The following is a 25,415-nucleotide window of genomic DNA, read 5'->3' as shown; positions in this document are numbered from 1 at the left end:
AAATAGAAGTTTCATTTCTCATAAATGTAGGCAACTCAGACCTAATTCCATGACTCCACAATCACCAAGATCCCAGATTTCAAATTTTGTACTGTCAGATTCAGTATATGCTATCTGTATCTGGCACATTTTAATCACATATGTGGCTTCAGTGAGAGAATTCACATTCCCAACAGAAGGAAAGGGAAAATGCCACTTAGTTTTCCTGAGAGGCTGAGGAGATGGTTCAGCAGCTACCATTGCATACCTCTCGCAGAAGACCCAGGTCTGGTCCGTAACATGGATGTCAGCTGGCTTCTGCTAATTCCAGCTTCTGGGGATCCAACATTCTTTCCTGATCTCTGTGTGAACACCATTCATCTGCACACTCTCACACACAGTCATAGACATGCATTTAAAATTAATTAAATCTTAACATGTTTTCCTGATGTTATGGTACCTCCCTGTGAGTGTTCACTACTGAGGTCTCCCAGATCCTTGTAGCAGTTTAGGTAATCACCACATCCCTAGTTTCCACAGCTAGTGATAAGACCATACAGGGCTGGAGAGATGGTGTTTAGGAGTATGTATTCCTCTTGCAGGAAGCTCAAGTTCAGTTTCCAGCACTCACATTTAGAAGCTCACAACTACTTGTAACTCCACTTCCAGGGCTTCCACAGACACCCACACTCACAAGCAAGTGCCCACATACAAACACATAATTAAAAATCAAATACATTTTTACAAAATTAAAAGCCCCTACTCTTGAAGATACCTTATACTTTGTTTGCAAGATAGAGAGGAATCAAAGTGAGACTGAAATGGAAGTTCTTCCCTTCTGGCTGACTTTCATAGTCCCAGAAGGTGCTACACAGGACCCTGGGAAAGGAAGGTCGTCAACAGTCTCACATAGCTGTGAACCCTGCATACTGTGCCAGCATGCCAAGCTAGTCAGTGCCATGGTGGCATGACTATTATAAGGGTGTGATGATTAGTGTTAATTGTTGACGTGACAGAAAGTGGAATTATCTGGAAAAGAAGTCTCTGTGCATGTTGTGGGGGGTTATCTTGGTGGAGGATGACCCATTTTAATTATGAGTGGGACCATTCCTTGGGCAGGGCATCCTGGACTGTGTAAAATAGAGAAAGAGAACTGAGCACTAACAAGTATACATTTATTTCTCTCTGTTAGAAAACAGATTGTGGATGCAGTCAGGAGATTGTGGATGCAGTCAGGAGATTGTGGATGCAGTCAGGAGATTGTGGATGCAGTATGCCTTTACTCACTGAGTCACTTTCCCAGCCCAGACTACAAAGACAATGCAGCATCTTATGCACACTAATCAGTCACAAACCATCGCTGCTTTACCAAACAGTAACAAGAAAGAACTGCAAAATTCCAGGCGTGAGAAAATTTGGCTAGCAAAATCGAGAACTTGTGTCCTTGCAGAATAAAGAAAAGAACTTTACTCCTTATATTAAATCAAACACTTCAAGCTGGCTCAAGACATGAAAATCAGTAATACTCCCAGAAGGGCACAGTGGTGTAGCTTCAGGTAGCAAGAAGTTTCTTGGACACTAGATAATATGAACCATATAATAGAAAACTAGTTAACATGGCTTCACAGGAAAATTACCTTCCAGACATAACTCTTGAACTAAGGCAAGGTAATCATGGCCCACAATTCTCAGTACATTCCAACTCAGAGATTCCATTGTAGGGATGGAGGCTGGGCCAAAGAATGGCATCCCCACCTCCAGAATCACTTTTCCAGGACTTTGTTTTTGCAGCGGGCAGTCTGGGGCAGGGTGAGAAATGCTGAAGTCCTGCTCTTTCTTGAAGCAAGGCCACCCACTGGAGCTAGGGTAGAAGGAACCCTGTGGTAATGGCTGCAGTATCCATGCAGGGCACTTTCCACTGTGCTGAGATGGGGCTGAGAACGGAAGTCCAGGTCTTGATGGACAGCTTTTCTTCTGTGGATGTTTATTCATTTGCTGTTCGTCCTTATGACCACTTCCAGAGCCTTTACATTATTATTATCATTATTAGTTTTTAACTGGGGTTTGTGTCAAAGGAGCATGTTGAAATGTGGTTCCAGAGGTGCGGTTTTGGAAATGTCGGATTTTGTTTTTTATTCTAGTGAATATTTGTGATTTAGATTTGGTTTTGGGGGCTCTCTTTAACAATTATTTGTTTCTCCAGCTCCCTCTCTGGAGTTGAACCCTGCTTGCCTGTCACCCATGGTCACCATGGTAGGCACGGCGACTACCACCAAAAGTTGATAAGTTGATAGGGTGGACGTTCCAATGGCTCTGGGTTGTTGCTGCCCCGGGGGTGGGGGGTGGAAGGTGGGCGTGCGGCTGGCCCGTGGAGTCACCATATTTCATCGAATAGTACCATATGGTTGAAGTAGAGCTGGTGATTGGAAGCCTGGCCTTTGCTGTGTATTTTTTATCTGAAATTAGAATTAGTTCTTTTTGCCTTCAGAACTCACTGTTGTGTCAAACAGGAATCCTAGCAGCAGATGAGTAAGGAGGTAGAGAGCGTCTAAGAGGATGCTTACGGAGTCCAGTGAGAGCGAGAGTGGCATGGAGTTTGGCTGATGGTAACTGCATGATAAATGGCATAGTTGCTGACTCTCCGCGCTTCATTATAAGCCAGTTCTTCCACTTTCCCACACAGGATGTTTCGGGATCTAAATTCCAACTCGTGGTAGACACTCTGGAGTGCTTCCCGTCATTCTCACATTCATGCTTTCGTGCGACGCTTTTTCCCTGAGCATGGGAGGGATGAGTGATGGTTTTAACCGTTAGGATTTTCTATAGATGACAGAATATATGTGATTAACTGCATAGTATTGGGGCGGTGAGTTGGCTCAGTGGGTAAGGGCATTTGCTGCCAAGCCTGACGACCCGAGTTCAGTCCCTGAGACTCCCATACATTGTCCTATGATCTCTACACATGAACCATCACACACACATGCCCACCATGTATGCACACAATAAGTGAATTAATAAACATAATAAAAAGAAACAAATATACATTGTTATGTTAGAAAAGACTATAACATTGATCTTGTAAGAAGACATTCTTCTTTGTGGACTCCAGGGAAGAAAGGCCATTTGGGGAAGACTCAAATGGCAAGAAACCGACAGCAGCCTTTGACCGGCAGCTGGCAAGACATGGAGGCCATCTGTCTAGCAGCCTGCAAAGTGATGCGTATTGCCAACAACCCCATGACCTTGGAAGTGGATTCTTCCATGTTAAGCTTTGGTGCCCCTTCGTTACAGTCTTCTAATGCCACAGCAAACAGTTCAGCTAAATGTGCTTAGGCAGTGACTTTGACACAATAGATGTGGTGTTTTCATTTGTTAATTCTGGTATTGATATGCAGCAATAAGTAACCAAAGCATATTTTTGTTACTGAAAGTAATCATTGTTTGTTAGAATACTTATGCTTTGTTTTATTCATTTTTGCATGTATTTATTTGCAAGTGTTTATGTATGTATGTATGTATGTGTGTGTGTGTGTGCTATAGTGGGCAGGTGGAAGTCAGAGGACAACTCATAGGCCTTGGTTTTCTCGTTCTACTGTGCACGGTACAGGGGCCAAACTGAAGTTGTCGTTTGACAGCAAGGCCAGCACCCTTACCTGGCACTGGCACTTGTTTAAAGAGGCATCTCACTGCGTGTTCCACACTGTCCTTGAATGCCCAGTCTCTCTGCTTCAGCCAGTGGGATGTTTGGATTGTAGATGGACAGCAACACACCCAGCTAGCTTCATCACAATGTTTTGGTCAGAGAATACTCAGAGTGCTTAGGTGCTGTGGATCCTTGAAGAGTTTGCTATTTTACTAATGGTGCTGGTGGTGGTTTGAATGAGATTGGTCCCCATGGGCACATACGTTTGAATGGTTGGTCCCTAGTTGATGGACTTTTTAGGAAGGCTTAGGTGTGGCCTTTTTGGAGGAGGTGTGTCCCTGGGGATAGGCTTTGAGGTTTCAAGATCCGTGCCGGGCACAGTCTCTCTCTCTACCCCCATTTTGTCAACAAGATGCAGACTCTCAGCTGCTGCTCTGGTGCCAACGTTGTCCCTCCACTTTGATCTATAAAACTGTAAGCAAGACCCCAGTTAAATGCTTTCTTGTGAAATACGTTGCCTTGTCATGACATCTCTCCACAGCAATGGAAGAATGAGACAGTGCCTTTGAGTGTGTTTCTCCAGGTCAAGCACGTATCTTCCCTCATTGTGTAGAACAATGCTGCAGGTGTTGTTTTAACTTTCTTCTCAAATTCAAGAACTTTCATGTGTCATGTTAAGAATCGTCAACAGACATTCCAGATGCAGATTCTGTCTAAATAGTGGTAATAATCTAATAAAAATTATTTTACTAACCAGTTTTAATAGATTCAGTTGTATTAACTATATCCATTGTTGTGAATGACTCTCTAAAACTCTTTTAACTTAACCAATCTGGAGAACTTTCCACTCATTAAACACAATCTCCCTTTCTCCTTCCCCTGTTCCTAGGAACCACTACTCTTTTATATAAATCTGACTATATTAGAAAACTCACAGAAATAGAATCACACAGCATTTATTTTTTAAGCTTTTAAAATTATTTTCTATGTATGGATGTTTTGCCTGCATGTATGTATGTGTACCACATGCATTCAGTGCCCACAGGGGCAAGGAGAGGGCATCAGATCCCTTGGGACTGGAGTTACAGAGGGTTTTGATCTGCAATATGGGTGTTAGGGGTCAAAGCCTGGTCCTCTGTGAGAACATCGAGTTCTCTTAACCACTGAGCATCTCTCCAGCTCCTCGGTGTTTTTAAGTCCCTGGTTTATTGAATTTTTGCCTTTAGCATTCTGTCCTTGCATTTATCTGTAATGTTATATGTGGCAGGATTTACTTCCTTTTTAAAGGCTATTTGCTGGTATACAATTGTTCAAGTATAAAGAAAGGAAAGATGATGACAGACTAACTGAACATCCTTTTGGTCTGAGAATGTAGGAATATCATTATGCTATGCGTGAGCACATACTAACAGAGAAAAACAAATTTTTCTTATTCTTTACTTGGTATTCCTACAAGAATGTTTATAGAGATAATAAATACATGATATCTGAAATAGACATAATTAAAAATCTAATTCATACCATTTCTATGTAGAAACTGCTAAACCAATAATAAAATGAAAAGCTGCATTGTATGAAATACAGTGGCACAGAACACAGCAGACATTGCCTCTGCAACAGGGATCCCAGAGTCACAAAGTGTGAGGCCTCGCTGCTATCGTGACTCATACACATGCAAAACTGAATGTGAGAAACAACTGCTTCGAGATACTACTTAACATATTCTTAAAGACATTGAAAGTCAAAGTTATCTGACAAATCAATCACATAATTTAACATCCCCAATTACAAACCATTCAGAAGTTATCACTGTAGTAATTTCAATGATGAAGCACAGAAGAGAATTCAGATAAGTTTTCTCTCATCTCATTTTCTCTTTCAAATGACAGACACAGAACTTTTTTTTCTGAAGCAATGAAGTCACTTCTCAGGATTGCTATACAAATGCATAGATACAGTAAAATAGCTTTAAAATGTCATCTTAATAGAGATAACTGACATGTGAGCTGCTATAACATTTTTATTCGGGTCAATTTATTTTCATTTTGGCTCTTTAGTTATTGTCTACTGTATCATAGTTATGTAGACTAATGCAGGATCCTGTCGGATAGCTGGATATCAGATAACTGGAGGAACAATCAACTGCTTTATATTGTTTTCTTTTTACTATTTACAAGTAAGATTAAATAGAATGTTCATTTTTTTTGTAAAACTAATTTTTAAATGACTTCAATAGAATTTTAAAAAAATAGTTAAGGCATATTTGAAAATACTTGCTTCACATTATCCAGGCCAACTAAAGGGCTTTCTTTACAAAATTATTTATTTTTGAATAAAATAATTATATCATTTTCCCCCTTCCTCCATCTAAACCCTACTACATACCCGTCCTTGTTCTCTTTCAAATTCATGGTCTATTTTTTTTTATTTAAAATGTGTTATTTAGCAGGGATTTGGGTACATGGCTGTTCATTTTACTTCAAGTGAAAATGTAAGACTCTCTACAGTGACCTCCTTTGTATACTAAACTCAGCCTTTGAAAAATATGTGAGTACTTTCCTTAGGAAATTATATTTCACAAAAATCACAGGATGTGGGAGCATACAGCGTTTACTAAGTTTGTGAGAACATCAGAAGACATGATGTTTGATGTCAGATGGTCCATGGTTCACCATGAGGCTTCTCCCATATGTCCTCATGGTTCTTTGTGCACAGTGTATCTCCTTCCAATGGTAGTTCCTTAATCAGCTGCTTTTGTTAACTACCACACACTGAATAATCCTAGCACATTCAGGTTTATAAAGGGAAACTTCATATTATATTTAAGGCTTTCAGGGTCTCTATAATATAATATCAGGCACTGATAGGAAGGACATACTAAATATATATAATTGTACTTGGCAGGCAAGGTAGAACACCTCTCTCTCTCTCTCTCTCTCTCTCTCTCTCTCTCTCTCTCTCTCTCTCTCTCTGTGTGTGTGTGTGTGTGTGTATGTGTATCTCTGTCTCTTTCTCTGTGTGTGCAAGTGCAATGGAAATAAGAAAAATAGCAGGCATTTGTTATAGAATATTATTTTAAGATATGTTATACTTGTTTATGCTGTAGAACATTTGTTTAATAATGCAAAGATGTGCTGCATTCTTTTATGTTGTATTTGTTCAACTCTGTGAAGTTGTGTTACTTTGCCTGCTTAAAACATCTGACTGGTCTAATAAAGAATTGAACAGCCAATAGTAAGGCCGGAGAAAGGATAGGCAGGGCTGGCAGACAGAGAGAATAAAAGGAGAAAAAAGGGCTCGAAAAGCAAGAGAGATCAAGGAGCCAGGAAAGAAGGGGCCAGCCACACAGCCTCACAGGCACACAGGCACACAGGCACACAGCCTCACAGCCACACAGCCACACAGCCACACAGCCTCACAGCCACCCAGCCTCACAGCCTCACAGCCTCACAGCCACACAGCCACACAGCCACACAGTCTCACAGCCACACAGCCTCACAGCCTCACAGCCACACAGCCACACAGCCACACAGCCTCACAGCCTCACAGCCACACAGCCTCACAGCCTCACAGCCTCACAGCCTCACAGGCACACAGCCACACAGCCACACAGCCTCACAGCCACACAGCCACACAGCCACACAGCCACACAGCCTCACAGCCACACTGCCTCACAGCCTCACAGCCTCACAGGCACACAGCCACACAGCCTCACAGCCACACAGCCACACAGCCACACAGCCACACAGCCTCACAGCCACACAGCCACACAGCCAGCCACACAGCCACACAGCCACACAGCCACACAGCCACACAGCCACACAGCCACACAGCCTCACAGGCACACAGCCTCACAGCCTCACAGCCACACAGCCTCACAGCCTCACAGCCTCACAGCCTCACAGCCACACAGCCACACAGCCTCACAGGCACACAGCCTCACAGCCACACAGCCACACAGCCTCACAGCCACACAGCCACACAGCCACACAGCCTCACAGCCACACAGCCTCACAGCCACACAGCCTCACAGCCACACAGCCACACAGCCTCACAGCCACACAGCCTCACAGCCACACAGCCAGCCAGCCACACAGCCACACAGCCTCACAGCCACACAGCCACACAGCCTCACAGCCACACAGCCTCACAGCCTCACAGCCACACAGCCACACAGCCTCACAGCCACACAGCCTCACAGCCTCACAGCCTCACAGCCACACAGCCTCACAGCCACACAGCCTCACAGCCACACAGCCACACAGCCTCACAGCCACACAGCCACACAGCCACACAGCCACACAGCCTCACAGCCTCACAGCCACACAGCCTCACAGCCTCACAGCCTCACAGCCACACAGCCTCACAGCCACACAGCCTCACAGCCACACAGCCACACAGCCTCACAGCCACACAGCCACACAGCCACACAGCCACACAGCCTCACAGCCACACAGCCACACAGCCTCACAGCCTCACAGCCACACAGCCTCACAGCCACACAGCCACACAGCCTCACAGCCTCACAGCCTCACAGCCTCACAGCCACACAGCCTCACAGCCACACAGCCACACAGCCACACAGGCAGCCACGGAGTAAGAGTGAGTGTGAGGTGACAGGAGTAAGAAATGGAAAAGCCCAGAGACAAAAGGCAGACTTTCTTAATAAGTTAAGAAAAGCTGGCTAGAAACAAGCCATGCTAAGACTGGGCATTCGCAATTAAGAAAAGGCTTCCACGGATTTATTTGGGAGCTGGGTGGTGACCCCTCCAAAAAAAGAGAATAAAACAACAACAGGCACTGTAGATAGTAAAGGGTAGAGAAGGATAACTGCTGCAAGCCTCGGGAAGGGTAGTGGAACTCAGCTGCTGTCATAGAAGTCAAGGACTTCTCCAAAGGTCAAGCCATGGCTTAAGAAGTCTTGGTGATATTTTAGCTTTTGTATGTATATTAGCTGTTTCCTGCAGTGATTTTCTTGTAGTGCTATGCGAGCTTCTTAGAACTCCTAACAGTGTATTTATCTAAAATGCCTATCAGGCATCCAAGGCCAAAAGAAACAACACCTGTCTCCAGGTCAGGCAGATAGCTGTATTTCTTGTGCAATTTAGGGTGGGATCCTCCTTTCTTATACAGCCTTACTGATAGACCCCTAACTTCTTACCTAACCACTTCTAGGAATGTGGACTGAGCACATAGGTCCCCTCTGATATACTAACTGGTCATTAGCACTCAGGTGACCTACAAAGCCTGATAGTCACTGCCTGAGGAAAATTCTCACCTATCCTTATGACCCCGTAAGAATTCAAGCCTAGTGACCTTGCTCTGACAGAGGACCTCTGTGGTTTGTGTTTATAACCGAACACCTCAGAGACTGAGGGGACTGAGGTATAAGGAGAACTTGAGGAATGGACAGAATGGTGAGAGAAGAGAGAGGAAGACAGAGGTTCTGTAGAGGGTAAGCAGATCTGGGGTAGAGTTTTCTGAGTGCCAGGAGTAGAGAGCAGCAGAGATGGAGAAAGAGGCTACAGAGGACGAAGATGAGACTGGAAGCATAGGAGTTTGGTCATTAGCAGGACTATGAGCTAGGGAACTGGGCGGAACTGAAGCTATGGAAACAGGATTTCAACCCAGAGAAATAACGTAGATGGATATGGAGCTTGGTGTGTCTAGAGTTATTCCTGCCTTGAATACCTGATGGAGCTATAGCTGAATTGATAGAAATTTGTCTTAGAGGAATAAAGTTAACAGACATAGGAGCATAGTATACACAGATTTTTTTTTTTTCCTCTCAGATATCCCATGCTGGACGTAGTGCAATCCCCAGACCCTGGGTATTCAATAGATAACTTTTGAATATAATTTTGAAATAAAGATGGTTTTTGGCTTGAGTCAAAAGGATGTCATGAGTTTCCTGAATCGGAGCCACTTGGTACAGGAGGTGAAAGCCTAAGAGTGGAATGATATTTAGGAGGAGGGCAAGAACTATCACAAGCCGTCATATGACAGAAGTTAATAGTGCTGGAGACTGCTTTCTTGTGGTTATGACTAAGATAAAGTGGATGAGGAAGAGGTTATAGGGGAAGGGGGGTGGGTCCAATCAGTAATACTAAAGACAATTAAGATCTGTTCTTGGGCTACAGCTACCAAATCAAATTGTAATTTTCAGATGACTTCCGGGGTTGGGGGGCTCCAATCAACTTAACATCTAAATATTGTATAAGAAGTCCCTAAGGAAAATATTTCCAAACATTTTTCCTGTTGTCATAGATACCTCAGTACTGAAGGGAAGAAGAAGGAAAAAAAACATAATTCAAAGGGAACACGAGATGGCAGTAGTTTTATCAGATAAGGAGAAAGATTGGGAAAGAAAAACATTTGAAATTATCTTTAATATAAAAAATACGGAGCCTCTTATTCTTTATGTTCTGTGTTCCTGTTCCATACAGAGCCTCTGTGGTGACGTGTGCTCCGTGGCTCATGTGCGGTTCCTCTGACGACGGTGGGAGCCTCCACTGCAGGAGACTGTTTCCTAAAATAAAGCTGTTGCCGTTTTCTGCAGATTACGGTCCGTCTGTGCTGTCTAACGAAGAGGAGTCCTGTGTGCTACAGATCTGTTTTAGATGTTCCAGCATCATTTTATCTTCCTCTTCCAGAGTTTCATCTTTCCTCATTTCCCACCTAAAAGAAAAAATACAAAAATCAGTATTTTAATAACTTTCAACCAATAATTGCTTATTTAAGTCTTGGATATAGAGTCACTGGTTTATTGAGGCATCAGTTTTCCTTGTTTATTTCTGCTGACTGCCTCTTGGGCAACACTTCATTGGCACTATTTCAGGGAGAATGGGAGAGGAAAATAACAAGTGAGTATTAAATTTTAAAGTATTGTGTCAAATGAGGTTTCTGTATTTTCCAGATTTAAAATTGCATGTAATACATTTCCTTCAGTGTAGAATGTATAAATGGCTACAGGTCACAGACATCAACTGAATGGACACCCTTGAAGGGACAGCAACCTATCCCTAGACTGGGAATAATCAAGTTAATCCTTAATTCTGATCCTGGACAATTAGGCACTACAGAGCAAAGTAAAAGAATGGAGACCTACATAAATATATAACCGTACAATATAAGCATAATAACCTGGCAAATGGATGGATCTAGAAAAAAATCATCCTGAGTGAGGTAACCCAGACTCAGAAAGACAAACATGGTATGTACTCACCCATAAATGAATACTAGATGTAAAACAAAGGACGACTAGACTGCTACTCACAACTCCAGGGAGGCTACCTAGTAAAGAAGACCCTGAGAAGGACACAGGGATCACCCAATGACAGAGAAATGGATGAGATCTACATGAGCAAACTGGATGTGATGAGGGATAATTAAGGGCAAGGGTCGGGGAAAAGAGAGCTTAGGGGAGTGGGAGATCCCAGCTGGATCAAGAACAGAGAGAGGGAACAAGGAAAGAAAGACCATAAATGAAGACCACATGAGAATAGGAAGAAGCAAAGTGCTAGTGAGGTCCACCGAAATCCACAAAGATACCTCCACAATAGACTACTGGCAATGGTCGAGAGAAAGCCCGAACTGACCTACTCTGGTGATAGGATGGCCAAATACCCTAACTGTCATGGTAGAACTATCATCCAATGGCTGATGAAAGCAGATCCACAGCCAGGCCCCAGGTGGAGCTCCAGGAATCCAATCAGTGAGAAAGAGGAGGGATTGTATGAGCGAGAGATATTGAGACCAAGATTGGAAAAAGCACAGGGACAAATAGCCAAACTAGTGGAAACACATGAACTATGAACCAATAGCTGAGAAGCCCCCAACTGGATCAGGCCCTCTGGATAAGTGAGACAGTTGATTAGCTTGATCAGTTTGGGAGGTATCCAGGCAGTGGGACGGGGACCTGTCCTTAGTGCATGAGCTGGCTTTTTGGAGCCTGGGGCCTATGCTGGGACACTTTGCTCAGCCTTGGTGTTGGGAGGAGGGGACTGGATCTGCCTCAGCTGAGTCTACCAGGCTGGGCTGACTCCCTAGGAGAGACCTGCCTTGGAGGAGATGGGAATGGGGGAGGGGGATTGGGAGGAGGGCGGGGGGGGGGCATCAGGAGGACGGGGGAATCCGTGGCTGATATGTAAAATTAAATTAATTATAAAATTAAAAAAAAAGAAAAAGTAACCTAAGCATGTTTATTGCTTATTTCCATGAATACTAACGTACAGCAGCTCCCTACCTGCCAAGTCACACTGCACCTAGAATTTCAGCCGGGAGGGAATCTTATCGGCTCCTTTCTCTTCTCCTTGGTTTTTCTACCACTTGTTGAGCTGCCTTTCATCGTCCAGTATTTTAAAGAGGATGCCAATCCCAGTGCTGCTACATCCTGAAAGACCTGCTGTCAAAGGCTCACCGCAGTCCCCATGGCGATGGACACGCAGCTCCTCATGACTGTCACCCCTCTGTGCTTTAGAGCTGGAGCCTGCCCTTGGCAGCCACGCCCAGAGCATGAGCGCAGGATGCAGCTTCCTGGTTCTGGCTTCCACATTCTCTGGCAGGGATGAGCAGTAACTTACATGTCAGAAGCAGTGGAAGCTTAGAGAGAAAGGAGCCACTACCCCTGGTGGTAATTTACGTTCCTTCTTCACCCTTCACCTAGGCCGTTTCTCACCTTCTAGGTCCAAACTTGGGTGGATCTAAACACTGCCAGATCTGGGGCCTCTTTAAGTTCTCCGCCACTATGGTTGGAATTAGATTGCCATCTATACAAATTTTAAAATAACTTGAAGATGAAATAATTTGCACTATTATGTAGGGTAAAAGGGCCAGTGAAAGAAACATACTTTGGCCCTGAATCCAGAGAAACACACTCTGCCTCTGACCAACTCAGCATTAAAAATCAATCAATCCCTGAGCAGGAAACCCAACCAACACATGAACACAAAATCAACAAATCCCTGAGCATGAATTCCATCCAATCTCCGGGCTTGTCCAAACTCAGGGATTGAAATCGGATCAATTCCCACCCTGAAATCTTCACCCTGGAAAACTGCCCCTGTGAAACCCTATATAAACCCTGTGCCTGTTCAGTTTGGAGCGGCCTTTTTCCACCCTAGCAGAGGTGGCCCCTCTCCTGGATTTCTCCCTCCCAATAAATCCTTGAATGAGGTTTGGGTGAGACCTTCTTTCACCAGAGTGGAATTTGGCAGAGAGGTAACCACTTTTGCTGGAGCAGAGCCGAGCTGCTTCACTTCTGCGGGGAAACTCCCTTGGCAGAGTGGCGCTGTAACAGCTCTCCTGGGAGGGGCAGAGCCGCCACATTCCCACGGGGAAACCATCCCCCACCTGAACGGAGCTGTAGCTATAGCCTGGCTTCTGATGGCCAGGATTCCTTTCCCTTCAGAGCTGTAACGCTTACATACTATCTATGCTGCTGAAAAATCACATCATATGAGAAAGTACTCCTAAAATAAATTATTTGGGGATTTATAATTTATCCCACAAGGCCACCTTGTGCTACTTTAATGGAAGTTTAGTTTTATATTGTTTATTTTGTTTATTAAATGCTTTGAGATGGCATCTTGCCAGTATCCCAAGCTGGCCTGGAACTTGCTATGCAGCCCAGGTTGGTTTAGAACTCTTCTTTTTAAAAACATATCTTTACTTATTTTTATTGCATGAATGTTTTGCTGCATATATGTCTGTTTGCCACATGTGTGTCTGGTCCCTGTGGGGGTCATAAGAGGGTATCAGATACCCCACAGTCACACATTACAGGTGACTGTGATGCTGGGATTGTAACCCAGGGACGCTGCAAGAGCAGCCAGTGCTCTTAAGAGCTGAGCCATCTCTCCCAGCCCCCTTGGTTTAGAACTCTTGACCCTCCTTCCCCATACTTCTCAGTGTTGGGATTACAGGTGTGCACCACGGTGGTGATATATTGTGTCCCCCAATATATTGGGCATCCTAATAAACTTATCTGGGGTCAGAGGACAGAACAGCCACTAGATAGACATAGAGGCCAGAAAATGGTGGCACTCACACCTTTAATACTATCACTTGGGAGGCAGAGATCCATGGATCTCTGTGAGTTCAAAGCCACACTGGAAACAGCCAGGCATGGTGACTCACGCCTTTAACCCCAGGAAGTGATGACAGAAAGGTATATAAGGTGTGAGGAGCAGGAACTAGAACTGGTTAAGCTTTTAGGCTTTTGAGCAGCAGTTCAGCTGAGATTCATTTTGGATGAGGAATCAAAGGCTTCCAGTCTGAGGAAACAGGATCAGCTGAGGAATCGGCAAGGTGAGGTAGCTGTGGCTTGTTCTATTTCTCTGATCTTCCAGCTTTAACCCAATACCTGGCTCCGGGTTTGATTTTATTAATAAGACCTTCTAACAATTCGTGCTACACACCACCATGCCTCTCGTGGAATTTTGATGTTAAAACATGTCTACTACCCATTTCATAAAGGTGTATTGGGATATTTTTATTATGTCTATTACATTGAACTACAAATGGACAAATAAATAATGGAAAAGTTATATAGTATTAGCTACAGGTTGTTTTAAACACTTTACATATTCCTCTTTAGTTTTGTCAAATGTTAGTATCTTAATTCTATGAATGAGAATGATCTGAGACACACAAAGTTAAAGTTACTTGCCCAAGTAATTTTGGATGTGAACTCTAGAAATTGGGTTGACATATGGTATGTTAAGCACGTCCACGATATTAAGACAATTTTATAGATACCACCAATTAATGTTCAAAGTAGCTGGGGCATGGGTAGGTGAGATGGCTCATGGATAAAGGCACTTCCTACCAAGCAAAACAAGCTGAGTTTGATCCTTAGGGTCTCCATGATAGAAGGAGTGGACTGACTCCTGAATGTTATCCTCTGACCTCCACACATACCATGTGACATCACATATACAGACACACATACACAGATACCCCCCCACACACACATAGACACACAAAAATAGACACATAGACACACAATGCAATAAAAAAAATACCTGGGGCTAGGAGTTCAGCCAAATCATCAGCCACTTGCCTAGCATATAGAAGAACTTGGATTTCATTCCAAGTACAAACAAACAAACAGACAAACAAACAAAAAAACCTTAAACATTTTATTTTCTGAAAAATATATCTTGTGGGGGCCCACAGTGGTTTCCTAGTGAGATCTGAGCTTGCTTTACCCAGCAGCGCTGTATAGGGGGATGGCTTGACCATGTGCGTGGTTACCAGGTGTTTGGAAGGGTATGCACTTGGCTGTGTGGCATGCTTTGATCTAACTCCTTGGCATTGTTATAAAAAGCCCCTTTGAAGAGATGGAAGGGGCCGGTGGATATGGATCCAGGTCCTCCCGACACTATCCTGTGTTTCTGTCTCAATCTCTGTTGTCTTTCTATCTTCAAGTTTCTCCTCCCTCTCTCCTCAACAGTACCCTGAGTAAAAGTGGGAGCTGGCTTCCCACAATATCCTGAGCTGTGTTAGATATTAAATAGAAGAACTAAAGATCATACACTTTTCTGTGCAATCCAAACAATGGCAATGTCCAAGGCAATGTTTGCCTACCCCCCTCTTTGCATGGAAATGTGCTAATACTGCCTGGGTAAGTGAATTATTTTAAGAATGTCAACAGAACAAAATATGATAGACACATATAAATATTTTGATCATTGTCTCTACTTGCGGGGATAAAAAGCAGTCTCTCTTCTTCATTAAAAATCTGTATAATTAATGTAATTTAAATGAATTATAGAATCCATGATAAGGATTCTTAGGCTTCATGACAATTATGGCACTTCACAGTGCAATTGAGCTGTTAGTAATTAATGATATTAGACAAAATTATTTACCTACCAAAGTTCTCTTATATCTACCTTGTGTTTATTAAGAAGAAATCATTTTATACAAGGATAAAAAAATGACAAATGGTAAAAAGGTAATAGACTATATTTTTCTAATTATTTTATTCTTGTTAAACAAAAGAAACAAATGTGCTAGATACTTGAGATGTTTGTCATAAGCATGCTGCAATTCATACTCATAACTTGCCAAGAGAAGTTTATCTCTAACTGCTAATACAATGCAAAATCAAATCATTTTGTCAAAAGAATTACCAGGAGAGAAACGAATCTACCAATTTGTCAAATATCAATGTACAATACGTTCCAAATCTTTATCTGTAGTTTCTCCAATGTAGTAAATATCTGTGATAGAAGCATTTCCCAACAGAAATCAAAAGCTATCAGGACCAGTGTATCCTAACCCTCACCAAAAAGCTTTCTAGTAAATCTGTGGTGACTCCGTTTTTATTCATCCTGACTTGGTAGCCTGCCTCTTGTACTACTGATAAATCCCCTACCTGCCTATTATTGTTTAATAAATTCAACATAGCCTCCACTTTGCTGTGCCTAATATACTGATGAGCAGTAGAATCCCATAAGACCCCACTGATCTATTTAAGTACCACTACCTTCTAGAAGAGGTCCTATCCATAGATCTCCCGGGGCTGGGTGGGATGGAGAAGCTTGGGCATCTTTGACTATGGGTCCTTTTTCTGTCTAATGCAGTTGAGTCTCTACATAAAACCTTTGCTGAGCTATTCCAGTCTCAGTAGTCACAACCTGTGCATCAGCTGCATTCTGCCTGACTTGGGTGTTCTAAGCCTTCACAAGTCCTCCTTCATTTATACAGCTACAGCAGGACCAGCAGCGGTGTCTGCTTGCCACTACAAACATCCTAACTTAAGCTCTTGCTTAGGGCTCTTGGAAGTATCAGCCCCTGGACTCAGTATTTTATATTCCTTTTCTCTTTAATGGGCAATAGCACGTTTATGGTTCCTATGAACAGTTAAGGCATGATAAATAAAAGTTACACATCAGTGAACAGCTGTTCTGGTGACTGGTTTTGTGGAATCTTGTGTTGGGGGAGAACTTTGTGGAAGACGGTGTGTCAGAGCCAACAGGGAGAGCAGTGCTTGGGGCCCGGCTGATCACGACATAGGTCAATGGCAGCATCAATGCAGGTTACCAAAGATGCAAGTCCTGTAGGGCCCTTAAGGTACGAAAGAGCAACTAACACCAGGCAGATGAAGAGGACCACAGTCTGGAGTATTAAGAAGTTCTCTGAGACATCGACTTCTGCCAGAAGAAAACCAGCTAAAATCTGTAAAACCAATTATGTCTCAAATACAAGCCTAAACCCTGAAATCACTCTGACTTTGAGTTGAAGTGGAGCCTATTGCTTGCTAGTTGAATCTTCTCAGGAGAGTTCCTGAACCTCCCTGTCTCAGTGTTTTATCTGTCAAGTAGTGCCAGAAGCGCGTGAGTGGAACACAGCCATATGCACTTTTGTCTGTGTCCTCTGTGACTGATCCCACACAGCAGGGCTTAGTAGCTGTGATGGAGACCGCCGAGATACCACATCCCACAAGCCCTGAAATGCTTACCGTCTGGACTTTTCACAAAGCGGTTTTGCCAGTCTCAGTTCTGGAAAGGCTGCTGTAACTGGGGGAGACTCGAGGAAGTGTGCCGGGTGTTTCCCTGACATGTTTGATGGTTTTAGCGGGACCCAGGCAGCAGGATGGAAAATGGTTTTCATGCAAAGTGTTCATAATACCCCGATGAGAAACATTTGTTCTAGAAGCTCCAATCATATTGAATAGTAATCAGAGTGTTAAAATAGTAAGAATCCCTATCTAATTTCTCATTTTAATTGAAATGTCTTAAGTGTCTGACTCCTCAGAATGCTGTTTGCTGAAGAGAGTTTAGGAGGTGGGGTGCAGCCTGAATTTGAACCCTTACGCTGTGTGAACTGGGGCTGATTTTCTGTCTGTAAAATGGGAATCCACAGAAGTGCGGTGATGAGGAAATGACGAAATACATATAAAACAAAATAACGCCTTATTCCTAGCAGCCTCCCCCCGCCCCCGTGAGGGCAGGTTTTGTTGTCGTCCGGTTTCTTTGTTACTTGATTGTGGTCGTAAGACGGGCGAATGTGACTGTGGTAGGTCTTACTTCCTCACAGAACAAGAAATCCCAGAGAAGTGACTGCAGCTGCTGGCTAAGTGGACCACGGCAGGTCTGCTGTCACAGTGGTTTTCTTTGCTTTTACATCACGTCATGGTCCCTGGATGGTTGCGGTGACATCAGCCAGCCAGCCATGTTTAGAGGCAGGAAGAAGGAGGAAGAACACATCTGTTTCATCTAATTAGAATTATATGATTTATCCCAGATTCTTCTCAGAAGATATTGGAGCCATATTGTTTGGGATTCAATCCTGATTCTATCCCTTATTAAAAATGTGATACTAGACAAGTGTTTTAATCTTTGTGTGAATCAGATTTTCTCAATTTTAAAATAGGTGGCAGTGCCAGTGTTCATTCCAGTGTTACGAAGAGTAGGTGAGCTGTGAATGCCAAGGGCCTCAGAGGATGTTACAACTAGTTTATTAGACTCTACTTGAGCTAAGTGGAGTACCAGAGTAGTTGCATCCATGTTTTTCCTGCTATTTTTTTGTGTCTTCACATCACTTTATCTGACAAATTCTCTTTCAAATACATAGGCAAGTGAGGTTCCATGTACGGCAATGGCCTCCCTTGGTGCTGTTATAAGCTCCCATCATCCTCTCATGCTTCTTCTTGTCTTCTGTGAACGGAACAGTGCATGCTGATCCATCTTTTCAGCCCATAGTGGCTGAACTTGTTCTGGTTTTTGATTATCCCTTTGTTATATTTTTAGGTACAGTTATGATATGGCATCTGATTATATTATTGGCATTTCTCCTGAAATGCCAGTAAAATACTTTGATATAAAAGTGTAACTTGAAATAAGCCTCCCGACTTAATGTGATTATTAAACATTTATGTGGCTCTTTGTATTTACAAAGTGCTTTACAGTTATTTATTAGTTGATTGTGCCATTAAAAACATTAACCATCTGGTCCAATTAATGACTTGAAATTGTCCTGCCAGTTGGTGACTGAGCAGTGAATGGTGAATTTATATTGGATTTTACTCCTCTAGAACAAAACCCCTTTGTACTTCTCCTCTGCATGGTACAGCAAGTAACCATTTCTTTATTTTGACGCTCTGTGCACATGAGCCTCTCCTCAGGGTCGTAGACATCTTCTCCCTCAAGAAACCCATCTGCTACCTACGTTCAACTCCCGTCTCCTCATCTGCAGTTCATTTGCACTCTGAGATGCAATGAATTGTTCTTCATCCTCATCCCTGAGTTCTCTAATTCAGTTTCTTGATAATCGTCTTTATTCCCACTTTGTCTATTAATATTGTCTATATAAAGACATTTGTGTGTGTTTAGAAATTGATTGTGACTTCATAGCCCTCAATAACCACACAGGGTCAGGACTCGAGAAAACACTTTGCATCTCCTCCCCCAGTTTTGTGCACATATCAGCAACCATCAGTACAGACACAACACACTGAAGACATTCTCACACCTATCCTCTCACTGACCTCATGCCTAGTTCAGAAGTTCAAAACTTCAGAGCTGTTCACGGCTCAGTTTCAGGATCCTGAGGAACTATACCACCCATGACCGCCCTGACTAGAGGGTTGAAGGTCTCATGCCTAATCACAGTTCTGTTTGGCTTCTGCTGCCCTTCTTCAAGGAGAGACCTGCCATCCTCACTGCCCCTGTCTTATGTTACCTATGCTTTTATGTCTTACTTTGCTCTCTAGCCATCCGAAATTCCTTTCCATTCACTTCAGACCAGCTCATTCTTCCTCAGACTATGTCCACAGTCTACCTTTCATGCATTCCTTCCCAACTGCCTAATCCTGAATCAAATTCAGAGAATATTTGATTATGCCTTTTAATGATCACAAAGTAGAAATATTACTTGGCTACTCATAATTCAGAGAAATTGTCCATGGATTCAGTTTTCTAAAATATGAGCCAAATGATGTTATTTCTTCTCCAAAACAAGCAAGCAGGCAGGCAAACAAACACAAGCTGCTCCTGTCCTCTACCACAATGCCTCCCACCACCTAAAATGTTCAAATATGTTAGGCAGGCTCAGAGAGCATGTTTTCCAACAACACAGCGCTCCATACACCACACTCTCTACACCTCAGACTCACAGAATAGATGCTGGTAGGTATCTATCAGAGCTGTAGATGTCATTACACTATATTTAGATGGATAGAAATAGCCTGAAAGTTCTAGTAATACAATGGGTAGCAGTTGATATCACAAATAGACATCATTTATTAAATTATACAAATAATAAGATGTCAGCTTTTGAAATTCATCTTGGTTTCAACATCAGCACTTTTTTTTATAAATCCTAAAATTTAATAATACCCCAAAACATCTTCCTGAAAATTCTATCTATTAGGCATATTCACATTCGTCTAAAAGTGAGGTCATGATATACAGAAAAGGTAATTATGACTGAACAGATGGTTCAATGAAGAGTTATGAGTTATAGGAGCTCATAACCTAGCAACCACATGACTAGCTGTCTGTCCACAGCACCTGAAACCCCAGTTACAGAGGACTAGACACCCTCTTCTGGCTCTGTATGTCCATAGGTATTGGTATCCTCACCTTTACACACACGCACGTACGCACGCACGCACGCACGCACGGTTGCACACATGCACAGATTTACAAACTGATAAAATACTTGAAAAAGATTTAATTATTTAATTTTATTTGACATGTGATTAGCATTTTTTTTTGCCAATGAAAAATATCTCTATTTGAATGTGATCAGCAAAATAGTTAAATCACGAAGGGCCAGAAAGATGGTTCAGTGGTTAAGAGCACACTGGTTGTTCTTCCAGCAGACCCCTGTTTGATTTCCAGCATCCACATGGCAGCTCACAACCGACTGTAACCCCAGATCCAGGGTATATGATGCCCTCTTATGGCCTCTGAGAGCACAGGATGCATGTGGTACATAGACACACTTGTAAACAAAACACTCATACACATAAAATAGAAGTAAATAAATCTTCAAAAAATATTTAAGTCATATATTATGCTAGAATAAATTCAAAACTTTCAATCTGTCTCAATGACTGGTAAAAGTAAAAATAAATTGTAGCATGTTCTTTTGAAAAGACTGAAATAAAAGAGCTTTATAAGTTAGCTGTTTTATTGGTCTTTAGGCATAGGGCTTATAGTTGAGCGACTTGCTTGGTTTATGGGTCTATTCAAAATAAATCACAAGGAGCCATGTTTCAGACAGAGTTTTAGTGCATGTAATTAATTTGCCCATTCACCCAGAAAACATTCACTGAGCATGTGCTGAGTCCAGACCACTGTGCCAGGTAGGCAACTGGAGTGAGCAGAGCTGGAGAGAGCGCTGTCCTCGGTTGCTTATATAGTCTGAGAGTTCATCATCTGGGGAAGGCTGAATAATTATCCCAGATATACCTATAGAATCTCATAATGATTTTCCACACTACTTCAGTGCAGGTATGAAATGTCAGTGATACTACAAGGAACTGCTGCAGTTTCCTCAGGCTTCATTTTAGTAATTGTCTATGAGGCAGGCATAATTCAGGCATTCCTTCCTTGACTCGTGAGGCAATCCGAAGTAGCTCTAGGGAATCATTCACATCTTCCTTTTCTTTTTGGAAAAGCATCAACATTAAGACAGAAAGCATTCTGAGATTTTTGAGTAGTGAAGTCATTATTAAATTATAGGGACACTGGAAATGATGGTATTTAATACTATTCTCAGAAGGCAGTCCCGTTGGAAAGTGACTCTACGTAACACTGACTCCCAAAGGACAAACTTTGGGGAGGGGACATGCAGGTATAAAGATTTCCTATGCTTGAGAAAATTAGTCTAAAACAGAACAAGCATTTGCTATACTTGAATTTAAACAATAGCCCCCCCCCCCCAAGCCAGTTCCCTATAGGATGGCTTTAAACTGACCCTGTTTATACCCCACTTACCCAATGCTGGGTCCCAGCACCAGTTTTATGTGGTGTTGATGTTGCTTGTTAGGCAAGCACCCAGCAAGTGAGTCACACCATAACAGCACATTTTAGTATTTCTATCCCCACCCCATGCAGAGCAATAGATTAGTGTCTTGTCTTAGAGACAGGCCTTAACAACGCATGCTTAAAAGGTAAAATCTACCTTGTCTATTATGTTCTCTAGATGATGAGACCCTGCAATCACATTAACCTAAGGGTTTAAAACCCAAGTTTCAAAAAATACATGGCTTTGTTCTATCTTCTTCAGTCTACATTTAGTTAGAAACAGAGAACTCAACAATCTTTTTATACAATGTGAAAACAGTTGATTTATTGATTAGCCTTATCCTCACCAAAACAACATTTAAAAGGTCCTTAGAGGCTTTAACCTTTAAAAATTTAAAAGTTTTATTTTCTTCTGAACTTTATATCAAATCTGTAACAGTCAAATTATAAGGATCCTATATATCTTTGATTATGACTTTCTGTAGTTACTTTGAGGAATGGTAGGTGGAAAACCATTTCACTTTGATAAATGGTTGGAGGTAGGCTGTGTTTGTTAGAATACCCCACTGTCAACTCCAGGCTGGCCTTCAACTCACTATGCAGCAATGGCTGGCCTCAGACTCATGACCTTCCTTAGCCACCACATCTGAGATCCTTATTAACTTATTTATTAACAAGTTTCTTAAGGTGTGTTAGTTTAAGGGGATTTTTGAATATTATGGAGATTTCCATGAAATGCAAAGGACACAACATATTTACAGAACACCATAGAAGATTGTCCCCTCCTTGTCTTTGGTGGTCATAACAGAAGATCGTCCCGTCCTTGTCTTTGGTGGTTATAATACACATGCATTTCTTAATACAAGCTGAGTGGGTTATCTAGTGCTCCACATTATTTTCACTTAACTGAATAATATCTAGAAGACAAAGATCATGTGTTTATCTTATGAAAGATCTGTTAACATGGAACACACACACACATCTTCTGGAACTCTACATATATACACATATAAATACAGAACTGAACGTAATAGATCTAGATGCATACAATAAATAGAATCAAATATAATAATTCCTACTAAAATTCACGTTCCGCATTAAAGACTATCTACACTTGCAACTGTGATCAAGCAACTTGTTTGCTTCCACCAAGATTTTGTTACACGATTGTGTTAAGCAGCTATGTATCCATTGATCTAGCTATTTCTTCAACAACTCAAATGAATTTCCTTTTGCAAGATGGTTGATTTCTTTAGTTACTACTAATGCACTAAAAGGAATCTTTCCCAAGCACAGGGGCAAGCAGCCTTTAATTAATTTGAATTTATAGCCTTATGAGACATCTGCAGCACAGCTCAACTGCCCAAGCAATTCATTTTAATTAATATGATTTGTTCTATATATTTAATGGGAGAGTTATATGCCAACAAAGTGGACAAGTAAGGATGCTAACTGCAATGTTTTAAATAGTTATGGCTTAAAAATAACATAAATGGGAGCACAGCTGTCAGTGGTAATGGGATCTGAACTTTCCTGTTAATAGTAAATCATCCACATCACCACAGAAACTTCGTTTCCAATGCTAGACCTTTAAGGACTGTAAGACTTTAGACAGAGGGCCAAGGTCACACTACCTGGCCATCATTTAGTGCTGACGTAGAACACTTCTCTTTATTACGAGACAAGTGATAGCTGCTATAACTGCAGTGCTGTTTATTCACAGGCATATGTTATGTAATATGTCAAAATAAGTCATTTTTACCCTTTAAACTTGGTATTTGGGGAATTTTTATAGCATATAGCTGTGTTATATCCATTTCATACTGTGAGGATTGTAGAGCGCCTTAAGGAAGTGAAATCCTGAGTGAATGTGTGCTCTTGACAGGGGATGGCCATGTCAAGGACCTCATGACATCAGGCTTAGAGGACTGAATGCAGCATTGATGGCAGTGTGTGCAGAAATGCCCACCAAAGCTCTCTTCCTCCAGATGTTTACAGCTGGAAGGCTGCTCCCTCAAAGAAACTTGTGCTGCACAGATTAGCCAAACTGACCCTCGAATGCAGCTGCAAACCATAACCCCTGTGTCCTTGTTTATCAGTGTGTAATAACCCCACCTCCTGGTCCAGCTGTAAGTCACAGCCCTCCCTCTCTGTTCAACTCTATGTAATAAACACGCCTAGCTTCTGGGGTGCTGTGGCTTCTCCATCAGAGAGCTTTTATGTGAGTTCATGTGTCCATCTGTCTGTCTTTTTTTCTTCATCCCCAGTCAGGGCCATCCCTCAAGCCATGCTGGATTGGCAGTGTACTTCAAACTATTAGACTGAATGGTGCTTTTACGATGTAAAACAGTAGAATTTGGGATGTGGTGTGGTAAAACAGCAATCCCTTTTTCATCAGGGAGGAAAGGGATACACATTTTTAATTTAAAAACTATCCAACAGCCTAGGAGCCTATTGCCAACCTAGTCATTCATATTAACAGTCATATTGTTTTTAGAAAAGGAGCTGTAACAGCCCCTGATTCAGGGTTTGCTGGAAACTGTCTAAAATTTACAAACCTGAAACTTACTTAAAACCTAGGAGAAAAACCCGGCAGGCAGCTTTGTGTGGTGGGTGGTGTCGTTACTTGCCATGGCATCATTACCTATATTTACATAGATTTTAAATTCAGTAATAAATAATGTTATTGTGAGATTATTATTATTATCAGTGGCACAGACAGGGTTCTAACCCAAGCAGGTGCTATCAGAGTTAATGCTTTTATCTGGTACAGCATACTTCCTACCACAACCTGTGTCTGTTTCTAAGTCTGTGTTTTAGAAAGCAATGGATGAAACATGATCTTTTCTTAGGGAATTCGCAGCTTAAGAACACCTCATAGACATTCTGCATATGTCTGCAATTTAACTGATGGGAAAGCCCATGGCAGTCCAGAATTGGAAGAACTGACTCAAGAGTATTCGTTCCTTACAAGAGACAGAATGCCATCACTTCTACACAGACAGGCGGCCTCTGAAAACTGCTACATGTCAGTTCCGTGGGCCTGAGGAGACACATTACTCAGTTTCTTCCTTCCCTTTTACATACAATGAAATGTACCCCTTCCTCTGACTTCATGTTGTCAGAAAAGGGGTGAAGATGTAAGCCTGACTCAGAGGAACTAACGGGTGGCTACTGTGCCAAGGATGCCAGCAGTCTGCTGTACCTAGGGTCTATGTGAGAGACAGGTCCAAAGGATGAAGTCTGGACTGTTATTTAATGCTCTGCATACAAAGCAGAGGTGAACGGTTATGATGAACTAAAGCTTACAGAAGGTAAATTTCAATGTCATAGAACTGGACTGGAAATTGTAGCACAACCATTCTACTTCCCAAAGTAGCCCCAAGAAGTCAAGAAAAGAGCACACTTAGGCTGAGATCCTCAGGGAGACATGGGCTCTCTCCTTACCACATCATTAATGGACTGTGGTATATGCTTATTTCATTCTGTTTTGATGGGTAAGAAGAGCTGGTCAACAGAAGCACTTATTTAATAAGAAGAATGGCCTAAAGAAATTGAAATTCTTTTCCATTATTCAAAGCCAAAGCCAATGTCAACCAACTTTGGACTTAAAATTTGTTTTCCATATAATATATTTTAATCAGCCCCCCCAATCCCTCCCAGATCCCCCTAACTTCTCTACCTACCCAACTTTATGTTCTTTTTCTTTCTTTAAACCAACCAAACAAAATCAAAACAAAAAAAGTCAAAAATAAAAACTCCAAGAAACACACAAAACCCACTCTCACAGAGCCACAAAACCAGAAATT

General features: G+C 42.2%; 1 protein-coding gene across 5 annotated transcripts in view; it reads right to left on the bottom strand.

The window, feature by feature from the left end:
- Window positions 1-9,497: 9,497 nt before the first annotated feature.
- The window catches only part of Kiaa0825 (KIAA0825 ortholog), a 441,346-nt gene continuing 425,428 nt past the window's right edge, over window positions 9,498-25,415 (bottom strand). For all 5 annotated transcript variants that reach the window (XM_006986534.4, XM_042261769.2, XM_076551991.1 and 2 more), the window contains one exon: window positions 9,498-10,300. In XM_006986534.4, the coding sequence (XP_006986596.1) occupies window positions 10,183-10,300 (118 nt within the window). In that variant the 3' untranslated portion in view covers window positions 9,498-10,182. The remainder of the gene's footprint in view (window positions 10,301-25,415) is intronic.

This window comes from Peromyscus maniculatus, chromosome 15 (assembly GCF_049852395.1).
Source record: "Peromyscus maniculatus bairdii isolate BWxNUB_F1_BW_parent chromosome 15, HU_Pman_BW_mat_3.1, whole genome shotgun sequence".
NCBI classification, from domain to species: domain Eukaryota; kingdom Metazoa; phylum Chordata; class Mammalia; order Rodentia; family Cricetidae; genus Peromyscus; species Peromyscus maniculatus.
The sequence above is the reverse complement of the archived record's forward strand: the minus strand, read 5'-3'. Positions and strand labels throughout refer to the sequence as shown.